This window comes from Actinia tenebrosa, unplaced genomic scaffold (assembly GCF_029948245.1).
Source record: "Actinia tenebrosa isolate PJP-AT-01 unplaced genomic scaffold, QUT_ActTen_1.0 PGA_scaffold5__44_contigs__length_20552954, whole genome shotgun sequence".
NCBI lineage: Eukaryota > Metazoa > Cnidaria > Anthozoa > Actiniaria > Actiniidae > Actinia > Actinia tenebrosa.
The window spans coordinates 2,673,527-2,689,978 of record NW_028292582.1 but is presented as its reverse complement, the minus strand read 5'-3'; the positions used below and the strand labels follow the sequence as shown (position 1 = coordinate 2,689,978).

The 16,452-nt window shown below is 36.0% G+C and overlaps 3 protein-coding genes across 3 annotated transcripts; 1 reads left to right on the top strand and 2 right to left on the bottom strand.

Annotated features, from left to right (window-relative positions):
• The first annotated feature begins 422 nt into the window (after positions 1-422).
• LOC116295529 (cytochrome P450 1A1-like) lies at positions 423-2,318 on the top strand. Its single transcript, XM_031703370.2, has one exon. The coding sequence runs from the start codon at positions 561-563 to the stop codon at positions 2,082-2,084; it is 1,524 nt and encodes a 507-aa protein (XP_031559230.2). The 5' UTR covers positions 423-560; the 3' UTR covers positions 2,085-2,318.
• A 148-nt stretch (positions 2,319-2,466) lies between these two features.
• Positions 2,467-5,665, bottom strand: LOC116295531 (uncharacterized). The gene is made up of 7 exons (XM_031703372.2): positions 5,410-5,665; positions 4,983-5,096; positions 4,120-4,201; positions 3,911-4,038; positions 3,488-3,624; positions 3,250-3,306; positions 2,467-2,601 (listed from the first exon to the last, which is right to left on the bottom strand). The coding sequence occupies exons 1-7, from the start codon at positions 5,663-5,665 to the stop codon at positions 2,467-2,469; spliced, it is 909 nt and encodes a 302-aa protein (XP_031559232.2).
• A 508-nt stretch (positions 5,666-6,173) lies between these two features.
• Positions 6,174-15,992, bottom strand: LOC116295537 (ceramide transfer protein). Its single transcript, XM_031703385.2, has 14 exons — positions 15,606-15,992; positions 14,168-14,284; positions 13,825-13,932; positions 12,422-12,599; positions 11,574-11,818; positions 11,017-11,109; positions 10,738-10,824; positions 10,486-10,569; positions 10,211-10,300; positions 9,636-9,704; positions 9,364-9,427; positions 8,419-8,636; positions 7,269-7,395; positions 6,174-7,115 (listed from the first exon to the last, which is right to left on the bottom strand). Exons 1-14 carry the CDS (start codon positions 15,840-15,842, stop codon positions 6,988-6,990), a joined length of 1,845 nt encoding a protein of 614 aa, XP_031559245.2. The 5' UTR covers positions 15,843-15,992; the 3' UTR covers positions 6,174-6,987.
• Positions 15,993-16,452: the final 460 nt, after the last annotated feature.

Genomic DNA, 16,452 nt, shown 5'->3' with positions numbered 1-16,452 from the left:
TGGTTGATATATGCTATGACTATGAAAATAGTTTACTTTACGAAATCGTTATATACACGGGCACGAGTATATTAAATAGTTATTATTCTTTTCTGTCAGTCCTATTATAATCCGTGACTGGGACAGCATTCTATATCAAAACACAAAATAAAAGATGGGTATGCAACGCACGTACACACACAAAAATAGTTGGCAACAAAAAAAAAGGTGGTAAACAATATATTCACTAATATTTCAACTTTATTCCAAATTTATCTGCAGGGTGCAATGTTCATTACAATAACTAGGCAATGTATGACAATTCTAACATTTCAAAAAGGCGTACGTTTAGCAACGCGTTACCTTGACATTGGCTACAACAGGGTCATATATAACTCTGTTGTAGGCTATTGACCTTGGTATTATTTTGATTCGATGATTAACACCGGAGCTATTGTATAGTTTTCTGATAAACATGTGAGGCCTGTCTACACTTTTGGTATAAATAGCGGACAATTATTTAGAAGAAGCATAATCCAAAAGCACAAGTAACACGCATATAGAAACTCTATCGTTGCAGAATGGATTACGATCAGTACATTTGTTTCTCATACTTGCTTCATCCAATCATGTGCACTGTGTTGGTGGCACTGTTAATGTACCTATTTTGGTCTAAACTGGTAAGACTCAACGAATTACCGGAGGAAACCCTCAGAGATCCACCTGGACCATTTGCGCTCCCCATTGTAGGAAACATTTCACTGTTAGGAAGTCAACCACATTTAAACCTAACCCATCTAGCTGATTTATATGGAGAAATCTATAGTCTGCGCCTTGGTAGCAGAAAAGTGGTAGTCCTGAATTCTGTGAAAATGGCTCAAGAGATGCTGGTCAAAAATGCTCGTCATTTCTCAGATCGCCCTCCTCTGCAAAGTTTCCAGGTCAACAGTAACAACGGACAGAGCATTTCTTTTGGTAACGCTGGCCAGTGGTACTGCTACCATAAGAGGTTTGCTTCAAGAGCCCTTACCAAGATGTATGAAAACGGAGAAAGATTTGATCAAATAGCAAGTGATGAAATAATGCATCTAAAGTATCTCTTAGGACTTGACCAATCAAACGAACCGATTGACCCAACGTCTTTAATGAAAGAATTGGTGTTTAAGTTTTCCTTCAGGATCCTCATGTTTGGCGACGATCTTGCAGGAATGTTTGCGGAAGACTTCTATCATATCGTTGGACAGTCTGCGACTTTTGTAGAAAACAATTCTGCTGTCAATCTTGTGGATTTCTTTCCTTGGTTAGCAGCTTTGTTCAAGAACCAGACGAGAAAAATTAAACTTTCCGTGGACCAATTGATGGATTCTGTAAAGCGTATTTACCAGGGACATACTACTAGAGGTGACAACAACATTCACTCTTGTATTACAGAGGCACTTAAAGGGGAGGCGCTCACTGAGCAAACTCTTAGTGAAGACAGCATGGTGCAAATACTAGCTGACCTTTTTGGTGCAGGACTTGAGACAGTGTCGACATCCATGATATGGGCTGTAGCATTTTTAGCAAGCAATAAATCACTTCAAGAACAGCTGTATGACGAGCTTAAAGGTGCAATTGGTAAGACAAGCAACCGTTCTCCGAGTTTGGAAGATAAGTCTGAAATGCCTCTTCTACAAGCAACAGTGCTGGAGGTACTACGCATGTCCTCTGTGTTACCCCTTGGTCTGCCACATTACTGCAGTCAAGATGCGGTGATAAGTGGCTATAGAGTTGACAAGGGAACACTTGTGTTGCTTAATCTATGGGCTATCAACCACGACCCCAACAGCTTCGAAAGGCCCAACATTTTTAACCCCTACCGCTTTCTAGATCCAGTAACAAACCAGTTAGTTAACGATGATTGGATGCTAGCACTTCCATTTTCGACCGGCACGAGAAAATGTCTCGGATCAACTGTGGCAAAATCCGAGTTGTTTCTTCTTGTGGCAGGGCTATTGCACAACTTCTCGTTCGAGATGGCGGGAGAAAGTGCTGATTTGAATGGAAAATTTGGTCTAACTTTAAGACCACGCCCTTTCTCTGTGTACATCCACAAGAGGTTTTAACTTAGAGTTGAGAGAAACGTAAGGAAGAAAACAGAAACAAAAAGAATCGAAAGTAACATGCTTCCATCTTTTAATAGGTCATCCCCAAAAAAATATTCTATCACTCGTTTCTTATAAAAACACTTAAGAATTATATAGGCTACAAAAATATTAGTTAAGTAATTTTTAACGCTGTCCATAGGTAAGGAAAAAAGACGTTCATGTTTTTAGAGTTTACTCTATTACTTAAAATAGTTAGTTTAAAAAAAAAAATGCTTCATAGTTATTTTAAATTTCAAAAACGAATAAAGCAATATTTTATTGCCACTGAAAGTGTTTTCTTAAAGCTATTGTTAAGTCTACTATAGGGTAATCAAAGAATGGGATCAGTTTACTCACTTTTTCACTCTTCTATTTTCTCGCGAAGCTGCGCAATACTAGTTTCCAGTTTACAAGCTTCCTCGTTCCAATGCCTGCTCCTTCCCAAAGCCTCTTGCAGCTGCCGCTGGAGTCGAGTAAGCTGTGCATGATTGCGCTTCTGGTGGTAAATGAAAACAATTGCTCATGGTAAAATAAGCAAATATATTTGGTGATTAAAGCATAGCATTAGTGTAAGGTAAAGTAAAGACACTTTTTAGCTAAAAAGACTCTTTGACGTCCGTATTTGACCCGCAGTTCTGTTCTAGTTAGGTTTTTTCCAATTCTTTTCTTGCTGAACACTATTATAGGTACTTTTATTATTCCGCGCAAGCATCATACAACTCTAGTGTTTCGCATAGATGGCATTTTGATAAACCTTTCTAGTAGAAGTACAGGTAAGTTGAGGTGGTCCCCTTAGCGATCAGCGGTCAATATCGCTGGGCTCAGAGACCGGAATCGGATGGTTCCGATTTCTGAGCCCGCAATATTGATCGCTGAACGCTAAGGGGAACGCCTCAACTCAATACTCTTTCTCTCGAAGTTGCGCACTTATCCAAATTACTCAAGACACCTTGCTTTTTTTATTCCTTTCTTTATTTGTTTCTCCGTTTCTTTCTTTCTTTCTTTGGGGCCATTTTCTAGTTAAGATGCAAAAATGTTAAAAAAATGAAAATGGTTGGACGATATCTCTTAACCCTTGGATTTTAACTTCAAGAGTTGATGCGCTAAATCTCGAAAGAGAAGGATCATTTCCATACGCACTTACTTGTAAAAGATGTATCTCTTTTTTCAGCTGTGCTTGACGCTCATCTTCACTTTTTATCTGCCAGAATAACAAGCCGACAAAAAACTGTAAATAAAGCATTTCTCAATATACGTCCTCAGTCACCTTGTGAGTGAACTTTTCTCGATAAAAAGAAAATTAGCACGTTTCCCTCACTTCAAGCACTTTTATAATAGCTGACAGGCACGAGAAAATAGGAAGTGGACTAGAAAGTGTCTACCTGGAGCTTTATATGTTCCATCTCTTTCTCCATTTCTTTTCTTGTCTGCTTCAAATGGGAAATTTCTGTTTTGAGTATTTCATATTCTTCAGCGATCCCAACAGTGTCTTGATGCTGTCCATTTCTGAAAAAAGTAACTGCAAACCAAAAACGTATTTCATAAGATTAGCATATTAGTATATGTAGTACAACGCCTACGAATATTAGAAAAAAGAACCTGTGAAATAGGAATAGTTGAGGCCACTCTACCTCAGAGAAAGACTCTATATATTACTGAATCAATTTAAAATGTCCATTGAGATGGTAAGGATGGGGAAACATCAAAAGGAGTACCCACTACTGTACAACATAGGATTATTGAAAAGGAAGTACAAAATTATTAGGTACTGAAAAATCCCCTCTATTTCCGTTGATGATGCTTACTTTCTTCTTTGAGTTTTTTAGTTTCTTCCTCCAGGCTTGATATTTCTTTCCTAATGTCACTACTTGACTCGTATTCTTCAACAAGTAAGCGATGTGCATCCATTTTATTGAAATATTCGTTATATTTGCTACAGATTAAAGTGAAAAATAGAACATTCAATCAAATATATTTAAACACTTAATTGACCACACTTCAAAGGAGCACTTACTCTTTGTCGTTGTCCAGTTGTTGCCGCTCGCTTTTTATTTGACAGGTTAGTGTTCTTTGTAAAGCTATAAGTTTTTCAATGTCTGTAAAAAGAATAAGGTACGAAGTGAAATATAGGGCTGCTTTAAAAGTAACGTAAAATGTTAAAACGTTTTAAACGTTATCTTAATGGATAGATGAATGGATGGATAGATAAATGGATAAAAGAAAGAGAAGAAGAAAGAAAGAAAGGAAGGAAGGAAGGAAGGAAGAAAGAAAGAAAAGAAGGAATAATTACAATGTAAGAAAGAAAGGAAGGAATATAAAAGAAAAGAGGATATAAACAAAAATCATAAAAGAAATAAATATCAGCTAGAATGAAAAGAAAGCATTAACATAGAGATGAGAAAAAAGAAAAAGGTCAATAAATTGAACAGACATTAAATGGAAATTTAAAAAAAAAACCACATTAAATTAAATTAATGAATTATTTAATCAATAAATAATCGAATAATGAATGGATTAATGAGGGTCTTGAAGAGGTAAAATGGAAGGCGTAAGATTCACCGTTTTTTGGCTGGAAAATTGGAATTTCCCCCCCCTGTGAATGGGATTCACAAACGAAAACACAATCATAAAATGGGAATGGGATTGAGATTTGAGCAAAACAAAGGCTGGGACTTTTTGAGACTATTGGACTTGGTCAAAATGAGGGCTGGGAAATGGGATTGGGACACCCCCTTCATTACCCTCATCAATAGAATCAAGGAACGAATGCCATCTTTACAGAATCAATGCAAAGGTGTCAAGTGAATATTGAAGACTAGATGAGAAGATAGGAACAAGAAATGGAGAATGAACAACTAACTAGTACAAGTTCTTTACCCTTTTGTTCTACTTTGCATTTGTTTTGGCAGGTAATGACTTCTTCTTCCGTTACACAGACTTTTCTAGCCAAACTAGATATTTCTGCTCTAACCATTTCGATCTTCTCTTGAACTTTTAAAAAGGTATAAAACAAACCATTGATGCCAATAAGAGTTTATAAGCTTATGTAATAAAACGAGCAGTTCATGGTCAATTTAGACTTTAGTAACTCAACGAACCCGAATAAACTCAGTTTTTTAAAGAGTACATAACGCAAAATATCTCACATTAAAATCCAAATTTCACTTACCTTTAAGATAATTTTTCTTCCATAAGCAGATTCAATATTAAAGGTATGAAAATGTGAAAAGGAGATAGAATTCGTCAAAACGATAAAAGTTAAGGTCAAGTTTTCTCAAGAGGAAAAAATACCAATCTCGTAAACTTGCTACCTTTAATTCAATCAAAACTTCTTGCCTATTGGTTATTTCAAGTGCTTGTAGTTTCTGAGCATCCGCTACTTCGCCTGCTAATGCTGGAAGAGAGAATTCACTCTCTTCATCTTTCTCTTCGTTGTGCACGCCCTTTTTATCTTGGTTTGGTTGGCACACTGTAAATTTTGAAGAATCAAGTCCAATGATTCTTGTGAGTTTCGGAGGGCTATGGATATTCACTTCTGGTGAATTTATTTCCCATTCCATGGTACAAGCTATTTATTTTGCTTGCAAATTATTTGAAGATAAAACACGACACTCGAGCTCGTTTCTTGTTCTGGAGGAAGTTCGTTTTAGACGTTTTGCCAAATAACACGGACTTCCGATTTTCCCGCCAAAAATAACGCGCGCGTGCAACTTGTAAGAAATGGCGGGAAAACGAAGAAACTAAAAAGAACCTGGAGACCTGGAGAAAACACAGGCAGCCCAAGCTCTGTGCGTGTATAAAGAATGATGGGGATTTTTTTTGAATCGTATTTTATATAGAAATATATATGAGAATAACATTCATTAACCTTAGTTTGACGTTTGTTTATCAGTACGTTTTTTATGATTATGCTCAATTTCAGGCGATTTGGATGGCTTTTTCTTCATTTTATCCATCCCCTTAGAATTAATTATTAGAATAATTATTATGCTCTCTTGGCCCCAACATGTTTCCAACCCGCGTCACAATATGCATATACTATAAAAATGGTCTATTATAATAACGAAGTTTCTCTGCCATAGTAAAATCTTTATTTAGCGATCTTAAAAAGATATCTTGGGTTATCGTACTATAACGCCAAATGTACCTTTGCATTCACTATTTCAAAAAACGTCGGTCGGAGATCAATTGGCGATCTGAACCACCTAAAACGGAATTTTCGTGCTCTTATTTTTTCTGGCTAAACGAATACGAAAAATCAAATTTCTAACTCCATGTTCATGCTTCATATTCCAACGTAAAAGGAAACTACGTTCCAGATTTAAGATTTCACCGGATCTCCAACCAACGTTTTTCGAAATTGGTTACGTCTCTTTAGAACGTTTCAGCTACATATCATACTGATCATTGTTTGTTTTGAAAATAAACGATAGCAAGTTATAGAGCAAGTATTTGTTTCGATGTAAATATATGTGTACACTTCAGTTTTCAGCAGATTGATTTCTCTCTCTTGTTTATCCCAGTGGAATCATCCATCCAGGCCTCATATACTATGAGTAACAAATGCTCGACCAATAAAGATCATGGTTTTATAAAAGAAATGGAAAATTTAGATTTCCATAAATTGAAATTCGATCTAAAATCTTTAATTTTGTTTTTCATTAAATGAAATTTAAATTTTCTTTCAATTTTTCTTTAATTGAAATTAGCTATCTACTTCTCATGGTCCTCATGGCTCAAGGTTAACAAGCTTCGATGAAATTGAATTTACAAAGCGCTGAAATAAACTTGTTGCCTTCAATTAATTGGAAAATAATTTCTGATCACAAAATAAGATGTACATTTAATGATTTTGTCATTCCTATAACGTTGCAGGAGATGACTATATTGCAATGTCCTTGTCTTTATATGCTGCTTGGCAAAGCGAAGAAATCTTGCGAAGAAACTTTGGGTATTCTCTCTTAGAAAGAGCTCGAACAACGGATGGCGGTGCCCATCCACCTGGGTTAACTGATAAAAAAAAAAAAAAAAAAAAAAAAAAAGACAATTAGACAAAAGACAGTTAGAAAATGTCTAAATTTACATCATAAAATAGTAGCAAAAAGTAAGATAGTTCACTACCTCAAATGGAATGGGGGATGTATTTGAGTTACCATTACTTACCATTAGCACTGTAAGTAATTTTACAAGATATATGGTCACGTGACAATGGCTGTCCCTCTTCTCTGGGCTCAATTAGAGTTTGACAGAACATTGCTACATTACATGTGACTCGGACATATTTGTTTATCTGCAGAGAAAAGATAAAGTAAATTCAATGGATAATAATGAGCAAACTCGTTAAAAATCAATCACAGACAAAAGAAAGTTAGACTGAAGTCTGCACTTTGGTCGCCCTCTCTATTTTCGTTTATACTCTGATCATCACTAAAAAGCATCAAAAATTATACAGATTTAGAAAATACACCTAAGCGTGTAGAAGCCCCTTTTTTAACGATCTGAATATGTTTTTTTCCCATTTGCGACAACTTGTCATTCCCTTGGGTATTCTTTACTTTGTTTACCATTAATTACTGCTTGAGCAGATACGTTAATATCATGCAACGGAAACAATTACTCTTATTCTTACAACCGTTCTATCTAAAAGCAAAATGTACAATTTGCAGTCGCACAAAAAATTTTATTTTGGTAGACATCAATCAAAGTGTTTCCATGACATTTTCAAAGACCCAAAGCTTTCAAGGGCAAGTGGAACATCATGGAAATGCCATAATGGATGCCCCTTGATTTCTACTTCGTTTGGACGACGGTTCCGCGCGCGAAATTGAGAATGACTGTAAGGTCCCGTCCACACGTATCCAGAAATTTTTATATCCGCAAATTTTTTTTTTTTTTTTTTGCGGATACGAAATGTTCGCGTCCACACGCAGCGTATTCGAATCGTTTTCGAATCGTTTTCACTGTCCACACGTATCCGGAAATTTCATGATCCACCCTAATGCACGCAAGTGCCTAGTCCCTTTGACGGATAGTTTTTTTTTTATTGAGCATGCGCAAAATCGTGTTTACGTCATCGTATTCGAAAATTTGCGGATACGACCGTCCACACGTATCCGCATTCGGAGCGTATTCGAAAATTTCCGGACACGTGTGGACGCAACCCGTATCCGCAAAAAAAAAAAAAAAATTTGCGGATACAAAAATTTGCGGATACGTGTGGACGGGGCATTTAAGAAAACGATTTAAGGTCTGAAATGAGAAAGAATGATAAGGTCTATTCCTCAAATATTTCTATTACATTCAAATGGCTTACCGGGGCATCAGGATGATCCACGGAAAAATTAGTTACCAGCCATGCATATCCAACTTCATTGTCTAATCTATCCCCTTCATTCTCAGGGGCTATATCTTGTATGTGAGAACAAAACACAAAGTCACGCTGGGATGATGGCCAAATGCGCTTGAGTATTTGATGAAATATTAACGTGCTGTCAGATAATTTCTCCAGTATATCGAAATATTCAATAGTGGCTGAAAGACAAGAAATAACAAGCAATTATTTTGGTTGAGAATTGGATGAGATGTAGTGTAAGCCATTATTAATGGGTTGCAAGCATTCCCAAAAGAGTTAAAAGACAAAAACATGGCGGCCATTGTGGTACCGTTAACGATGGATGCTAATGAGAAATCTTTTGTTAAATGGTACCTACATGGCCGCGATGACGTAACGTACAAACGAAGAATATGCCAAGTGCTTTATGCGTGATGCATGTTATCCTTGACCATTGTATTTATGTTTGGCTTATTAGTGCATTGGTGCATTGGTGTTAGATCCATCATTTGCTTTAGCTGTCAGTAAGTAAGGTTGAGGGTTCAATCTCTAACAAAACTTTTGCTCATGATTTTAAAATAATAATTTTTCGATTGCACGTTACGTCATCGCGGCCTCTCGGGGGAGCTTTGGTGCCATTTGGTGCCACAAAAGATTTCTTATTAGCATCCATTGTTAACGGCACCACAATGGCTGCCATGGTTTTGTCTTTTAACTTTCTTGGAAATGCTTGCAACTTATCAATTGAGGTGTACGTCGCCTTAGCTTTAAAAGTATCTGCAAAGTACTAGAGCTCAATCGGACAACGAATTACAAGATGGCCCGACCTCATTTAAAAACGCTAACCATTGCATGCATTTGTCAAGAGTCATCCTCTAAAAACAGACTAGTTTTTATAATCTAAGTACACATTTAAAGAAGACTTACAATCAAATTCCATTCTAACGTCTTTGTCAAAGAAGTAGTGAGCCATTTCACGGCCAGTTACTCCCTGTAAATTTAAAAAAGTTAAATAAGATTGTGAATTACCAAAATTTTTTTAGGGAGTACTAGTTTAAGTGCCTTTCTGTAGCCTTCCTGCAGTCTCATATCTAGCCTGCAGCCTTATTGTTAAAAACGGAGTATTGGGCAGCCTGCATGCAGGCTACTTTGCCTGTCTATAAAAATCCCCTTGTAATCAAGACAGAGATCAAACTCACCTGAATAATATGAGTTGCCTTCATTGGATCAAGTATGATTCCACCCTCTTCATATTCTCTGCGATAAACCTAACATAGAGACAGAGAAGTAGTATAAGCAATAATATAAGATATCCTTCCACCTGTGAACAAGGACAAAAAGCGCCTTTCTGAATGGGATGGGATGAAACATGCTTTTTGGGAAGAGACTTTGGGCAAACAAGCGGTTGACTGAGAGGCAACTAGCAGATAATAAGTCAAAACATGTCAAAATAAGTCCTCAAACTATTGTATTAATTTGACTATTTCTATGACAAGAAACCAAAAAAGCCATTAAAAACGAAGCTATAACCAGAAGTGATGTCTATTGATAGCAACCTATTCAATGACCATGATCAACGATCTCTTCCTTCCGTATACTTCAAATATTTCAGTGAACTTTCTTTGACCAAGATTACAATAGTTGAGCCAGTAAAGAGATTTTCGTTTTGTTTCAAGAATCATACAAAGAAGGCTAGCTATCAGGTAGATACAATGCTTGTTGTCTCATTTGCATTTCATTTGCATAGCATAGATCCATAATAATCTGCTATTACCTTCATTTCACCATCTTCGTGTACCAGATACCAGTTTTCATCCACACATTCCTTAATTATGCTAAGATTTTCTTCCACTTTTGCTTGCACCTGAAGGTAATTTGATAATATAAATTAATCATCAAATATTTTTGGATAAGTTATTTGTTGGTGAATAATCAATGGATTTATTATTATACCATTACTTTTAGCTCCAACATCTTGCATTATAATTATAATAATACGCAATCTGCTTGCACTTTGAAGTTTAGATGTTTTTTGATGAATATACTGACCTCATTAGTCATGCGATGGGGTGGATCTTTTATCGTCATTGGTGGCTCAGGAATGTCAATTGTACATGTCCTTCTTTTACTTTCCTAATATTAAGAAAAGAAAACGGCAAGTCATATATATATAATTACCTATTATATGCTAGTCCAATAATACAAATAAGTGTAATTTGTAACAAATATTTTAATTTAAAGTGTAGTTTTCATCTAAGCTGTTTGATTCAACACAATCAAATTCAATGTAACAGCACTTACTATTTCATCTTGTTCCTCTTGTTTTTCAAGGCCAATCTCCATAGCATCATAGAATTCTTCCTCATTCAAAGCACAGTGAGGCCCTTCCTTCAAGATATTAGGATAATAATAATGTTAAAGATTGCCATCAGCATGGCTGCAAAAATGAGCAATTGGTGCCATAAACCAGAAAAGGGGGGAAAGACTTGTTCTCTGGTTACCACCATACAAACAGAGCCCCCCCCCAAAAGTAAAAAGTACCAAGGTAACTATTTGATGACAGATAGTTAAGAGGCTAACCTCAAAGTCTGGTCCTCCAATGAATGCCTGTTTTCTTGCAGATGCCAGAGAGTTTTTGGCAGCCTCTTCTGCTTTCTTGCGCTTCTCAATTTCCTGTTTAGAGGAGAACATCAAAAAATCTTATTAATAATAATGTACATATTTTCCATTATCCACTGATATGCTCTTTCTTCTGTGGGTTGCTCATTTATTATTTTGTTTCCATTAACTTTAGGATGGACTTCAGCTTTTAGAAAAGAAGAGTGGGCTCTGCTAAGTTGTACGAACCAGTTTCAATCAAACAATTTCAACCATGGGTTAACTTGAAACACTATTATATATTCATGGGTTGTGAAAGGGGTGGGGCAATCTTTCCAATCTTAGCCCCCCCCTTTTTCCCATACTAGCCTCAATCTTAGCCCCTTCTCCCTTTTTAGGTTGCTCTGCGGCCCCTGATATTTGACTGCTCTTGGTAGAGGTATTTCTTGGTATACTCGAAAGTATCCTCTGCCCTCTCTGGGGTAGGCAAGGGAAGAATTTTTCTGGGCAGCATCATTGAGATTGTATAGTTGTTTTACCTTTTCTAGTCTTCTATGCCAGTAATCTTCTCTTTTTGTCATGATTTCAATGCAGTGAGCAAGAGTTGCCAATATGCCTGCTGTTGTAGCCTTGAATGTTATTGCTTCACCTCGAAAATCGATTCCCTTTGCTAATGACTCCAGAGTACTGTTAACTTTGCCTTGTTGGCTAAGTTTCTCTGCTATATATGAAGGGGTGGGGGTCTTGGACAATTCATCCATTTCATCATCCGCATCATGGTCCACTGAAATAAAGACAACTGATCATTAGTTTTGTTTAGAGGGACCTAAAGTTATATGAACACATATTTTGACCAACATTTGTGGAAATGTAGTGGATTTTTGTTGTCGAGCAGAAAAATGAAATGAAAACACCTTGATACAGTATCATCATGCTAGATTTGAGTTTGCCCTAACCTTAAGTTTTCCATATACCTATTTCAAAAACTTTTGGAGATCTGAAATCTGAAATCTAGTAGCATGCTGCAAATTGTAATAAAAATTCTGTTCAGTCTCAGATTGTCCATTTGAGATCTCGAGTGGACAAATTTTTTGAAATAGGTTTACATGTATATAGAAGGACCTAAAGTAACTACCAAACCTTTGATATAGAGAGATTTAAACATTTGGGGAAAATAGAGGAGATTTATGACAACCATGTTCTAGTTCAATCTATGTTCAGGAAAAATGCAATGTGTCTGCATTAAAAGTGGTTTCATTTGTTAAGAGAGAAATTTCCGATTGTCTTGCCTCAAGAAGTCACTGTCATGAAACCCCTGTACAGGGGAAATGAAACTTGTTATATAGGACAGGACAGTGTTTTCTTTTTCTAAATCTTAAATATTTACATGCTTCATTGCTGCCAAACATTTCATCATTCTCCCTGATGTCATTGTTGTGAACTTGTGAGCCATTCATAACTTCGGAACACGCATCAAAATATGTTTGTAGAGTATCAATCTGTCGACCAACTATGTCTTTGAAGGTTTCAAGCTCCAACAGCTTCTCTCTTAAACCCCTAGTTTTCTGTAAGGAAAGCAAATAGACAAAAAACTTCCTTCAGTAAAAGTCAGTAAAAACCAATGCAATATTAACCATGCAGAGAGGCAAAAGTCTATCCCATCTTACATCTTAAAGTTTAAGGTTTGGGAGTAGCTAGTCAATAATTTCTGGGATACCTAATACTTATTTGTAGGAAAGATAATAAAGATTTTTATTTCATATGCATTTATCTTTTTTAAATGTTTCTCTGGGGGTTCAAAGCACTTTAGAGTTCCCTAATAGCAAGTAATTTATGTTGATCAGCTGCTGTGAAGATCATGTGACAATGCAACCAATGCCCTTCCACTGGGATGCCAAGCTGTCGTCGGATCTCAACCAAATACACGATTTAAACTTCTAGAACCCTACAACATAGCCAATATACTTAAGAGGAATAGTCCACACAAACAGTTTTAATATCAAAAATCCATTTCAAAGTAGGAATTTTTTGCTTTATCTCCATGGTCATTTAATATGGTGTATGGAATGTATCAAGACATTGAAAGGTGACAAAACCGATTCGAATCTCTTAGGTTTTAATTGGTGTCAAAAGAAGTGTAATAGGAGAATAGGGCTTTTCTTTTTGCATAAGACTTTGGCTTTTTGATGGGTGATTCCCGGTTTCAGTATCTGGCATATTTATTCTGGATTGCAGATTTCAGATTCTGGTCATAGAGCAACCTGCACCACCTTCTACAAATAGCCTCTTAACATATGAACTATTTTTTGTTTCTTGCAGACACAAGAGATAATAGTATGGTGAGAAAATTCTGAATTCCAGTTATTAGGCCAACCCACCAGCCAACCCCTTCTATGAATAATGAAAGCCTCTTAGCATACATTTATCGTTTATTGCAGAGACAAGAGGTGATCGTAAGACATAGGATGACAAAAACTTTAAATGAAGAATAGACCTCTTTAGTTTGGGCAAAATGTTTTCCCATTTCAGACCATGTGTCATTCCAAAGAGTATTGTTCTTTGTTTAAAGGTTGGGCATGAGAAGGTACTTGAATATGGATACAACTCCAACAAAGAATATTTTATTCTCTAAGGAATGACATGTGGTCTGAAATGAGAAAATATTATGCCCAAGGTAAAGAGGTCAATTATGTCTGAATGCAATTGCAACCAATGAACCAATAATAATCCAAGTGGTTATGATGTAATCTCGCACAAATGTTTTTGGTTTCTATTAATTTTTTATCATACCTTAAAAGAAGATGTAGATGTTGTTCCCAGGCTTGTGACAGAAGACAATGACAGCATAGAACCACCTTTTCTAAGGCTTGTTTCTGATCCATAGCCAGATTCTGCTGCCTAGAAAAACATTGATAAACAGTACATTCAATATTCCACATACTCCATGTTGTGATTATGTGGAACACATCCTTGCATTATTTGGAAATTTCTTCAAAATCAAACAGTATTATTAAATTTCAAAATCAATAAAAACAAATATATAAATAAACAAAAAGTAAAAGAAATGCAATGCACCATTGGAAAAGGACCACTGTGTTTTGTGAGGAAATCTGTTCTATGATGCATCCATTACCTTGATAGCTTCCAGGGCATCAACCCATTTCTGTCTTGACTCTGGGTCTTTTGTTCTCAGGTAATACATACAGTCATTGACACTGACATCAAATCGGCAATCATCATACTCATGATTCTGAAAATGAGTCATATCGCAGTCATATTGTTTTACACACAAAGTTTAGTATCTCGCGCTTGGCTCAGTTGGCAGGGTACTGGACTATTCTTTGTTTGCAATAGACGTCATAGCTGCCGTGTTGGAAGAATTTGATAAAAGATTTTTCAATGAACTCTTTTGTTATATCTTCCAACATGGTGGACATCCCTTTTGTCATTGTGCTCTCTTGGGATTGATTGCAAACCAAGAATAGCACTAGTTTGTGCTTAGAAACATAAGAATCATGGCGTTGATTTGCCAACCATTATCACAATACTTTTTGACAAGTTGCTTTCTTTCATCAGTGAATCCATCTGATTGGCATTATAGTGCAAAAATTTATGGGTTCAAACCTTAGCCTCACCAACACTCAGGGTCTTAAAGTATCTGAATAGGTGCTGCCTTTGATCTAAAAAATATCTGAAAATCTTTAAACCTTTGCAATAGGTTGGCTATGACATCAAATCTCTTCATTTGGTAAACTAAAAGCTATTGTCATCAGGTGGTTAGGTTAGAGATTTCCACCAACTTATTATACTTTGAAGAACTTCAATGTCAAATTATTTATACTTTGAAGTGCTTCAACGTCAAATATACGCACATTAAAATTAATTAAGGTATCCTGCCAAAAATTTATTCGAGAAAGTTCACTCGTAAATCTAATGAACTGTAAAATTTGAACTTTTAAATTATTTGCTAAAAAATTACGAAATCAAAAATAAAAGGCTAAAATTTAAATTAATAGATTGAAAAAGTACAAATAGTTTGTTCAAGTTTTATATCATTTAAAACGATATTTTGAAAAAATGTTGATGTGTTTGAGAATCTTGTGGAAAAACAAAACGTAATATCGGTCGATAATCTGTAAAATAAAGTTTTGTTTTGTAAACTAATGTCGCAAAGATGACATGATTTCATAACATTACGAAGACTATAAAATTTCAGCGATAAAAATTTTCTAAGGGGTTAGTTTTTCTAAGATACAAGTTAAATATGATGTAATCAATAGGAAACATCTGTTTTTATTGTGATTTTGAAAGCTTGTTTTCAAGACGTTCACCAACTTTGGGAGACAAGAACTATGCACGTACAAAAACAACGCATAGAATCTCCTACGTGAAAATTAATACGAGGTTCAAATAGCTAAAACAAAAACAAATAATAAAGTCCATATAAATGGATATTAGCCTATTCATGAAACTAATAGAATGTAAATAAGCTTACATGTAGAAGACGCAATGGTATCAGACTTAATTTCAGCTTATTTGTGTTTTGTGGAAGCAAGAATCACAAGGCTTACCTCGATAGTTGCCTTAGCTAGACTGATTGAACCACGGCAACCAAACGCAGTATCGAACTCAGATTTGTAATAGGACAAAGTACCGTCTCTTAAAACTACCCATCTTTCTTGCCATCCATGTAAATAGTTGGTCCATTTGGAAAGATACCCATGCATAGTAGGGACACTAGGGACAGATGTATCCAATCCTTCCTCCTCATCTTCTTCGCTTAAACTCGGCGTATGGTCCCCAGACATTTTCCAAACTGAAGTTCAATCAACAGGCTTAGTTTCAGTATTATTTTTAAGTCGTGTAGAGTGGCTTGTCTGGGCAGAAAAGTGCTGTTATTTTTTGGTTTTCCTTCCCGGCTCCACCTCCCAGTCATCCGCCATCGTTATGGTAATTTTCACATGTGTACCACGTGATTGTAATGGACTGGGCGTTCACGTCTACATTTAACCAAAGGAAACCCATTCATCTTGATTCACTGCTCCCAGTTTACTCCGGTTGACCGGATTACGTGACGGAAAACGAGTGCGAAATTTAGCCAGAAAAAAAAAAAAAAAAAAAAAAAAAAAAATCAATAATTTTGTCTCTTTAATATTTTAAAGCCCGCCAGTGTTTTTAGCATGCAAACGTTTAGCATCTTCTTTGAATTACATAGGATTCCTTGAAACCTTTGGTTGAAAAGCCAGTCGTTGGACACCTGACCATTTTTTTTTTTGCGGCTAAGACTGAAGTGCCTTATACAGGAAAATAGCAAAATATAGAGCGTGATTCGTGAATTCCAGATTTACTCTCGAATTGGGCTTGATTCGTGAATGATTGATTTGATTTCGTAAAATTATAATTTTAATCATACACTTT

What these genes read in the sequence shown, in the direction of transcription:
- LOC116295537 (XM_031703385.2), bottom strand. Translation starts at nt 15,842, where the DNA reads ATGTCTGGGGACCATACGCCGAGTTTAAGCGAAGAAGATGAGGAGGAA. An exon ending in ACGAAGATGGTGAAATGAAG is followed by an intron (nt 9,705 to 10,210) that starts GTAATAGCAGAT and finishes TCTCTATGTTAG; the next exon opens with GTTTATCGCAGAGAATATGA. An exon ending in AATTACTTACAGTGCTAATG is followed by an intron (nt 7,116 to 7,268) that starts GTAAGTAATGGT and finishes TTTTTTTATCAG; the next exon opens with TTAACCCAGGTGGATGGGCA.
- LOC116295531 (XM_031703372.2), bottom strand. Translation starts at nt 5,665, where the DNA reads ATGGAATGGGAAATAAATTCACCAGAAGTGAATATCCATAGCCCTCCG. An exon ending in GATTGAATTAAAGGTAGCAA is followed by an intron (nt 5,097 to 5,409) that starts GTTTACGAGATT and finishes CCTTTTTAAAAG; the next exon opens with TTCAAGAGAAGATCGAAATG. An exon ending in TAAAAAACTCAAAGAAGAAA is followed by an intron (nt 3,625 to 3,910) that starts GTAAGCATCATC and finishes TTTGGTTTGCAG; the next exon opens with TTACTTTTTTCAGAAATGGA.
- LOC116295529 (XM_031703370.2), top strand. Translation starts at nt 561, where the DNA reads ATGGATTACGATCAGTACATTTGTTTCTCATACTTGCTTCATCCAATC.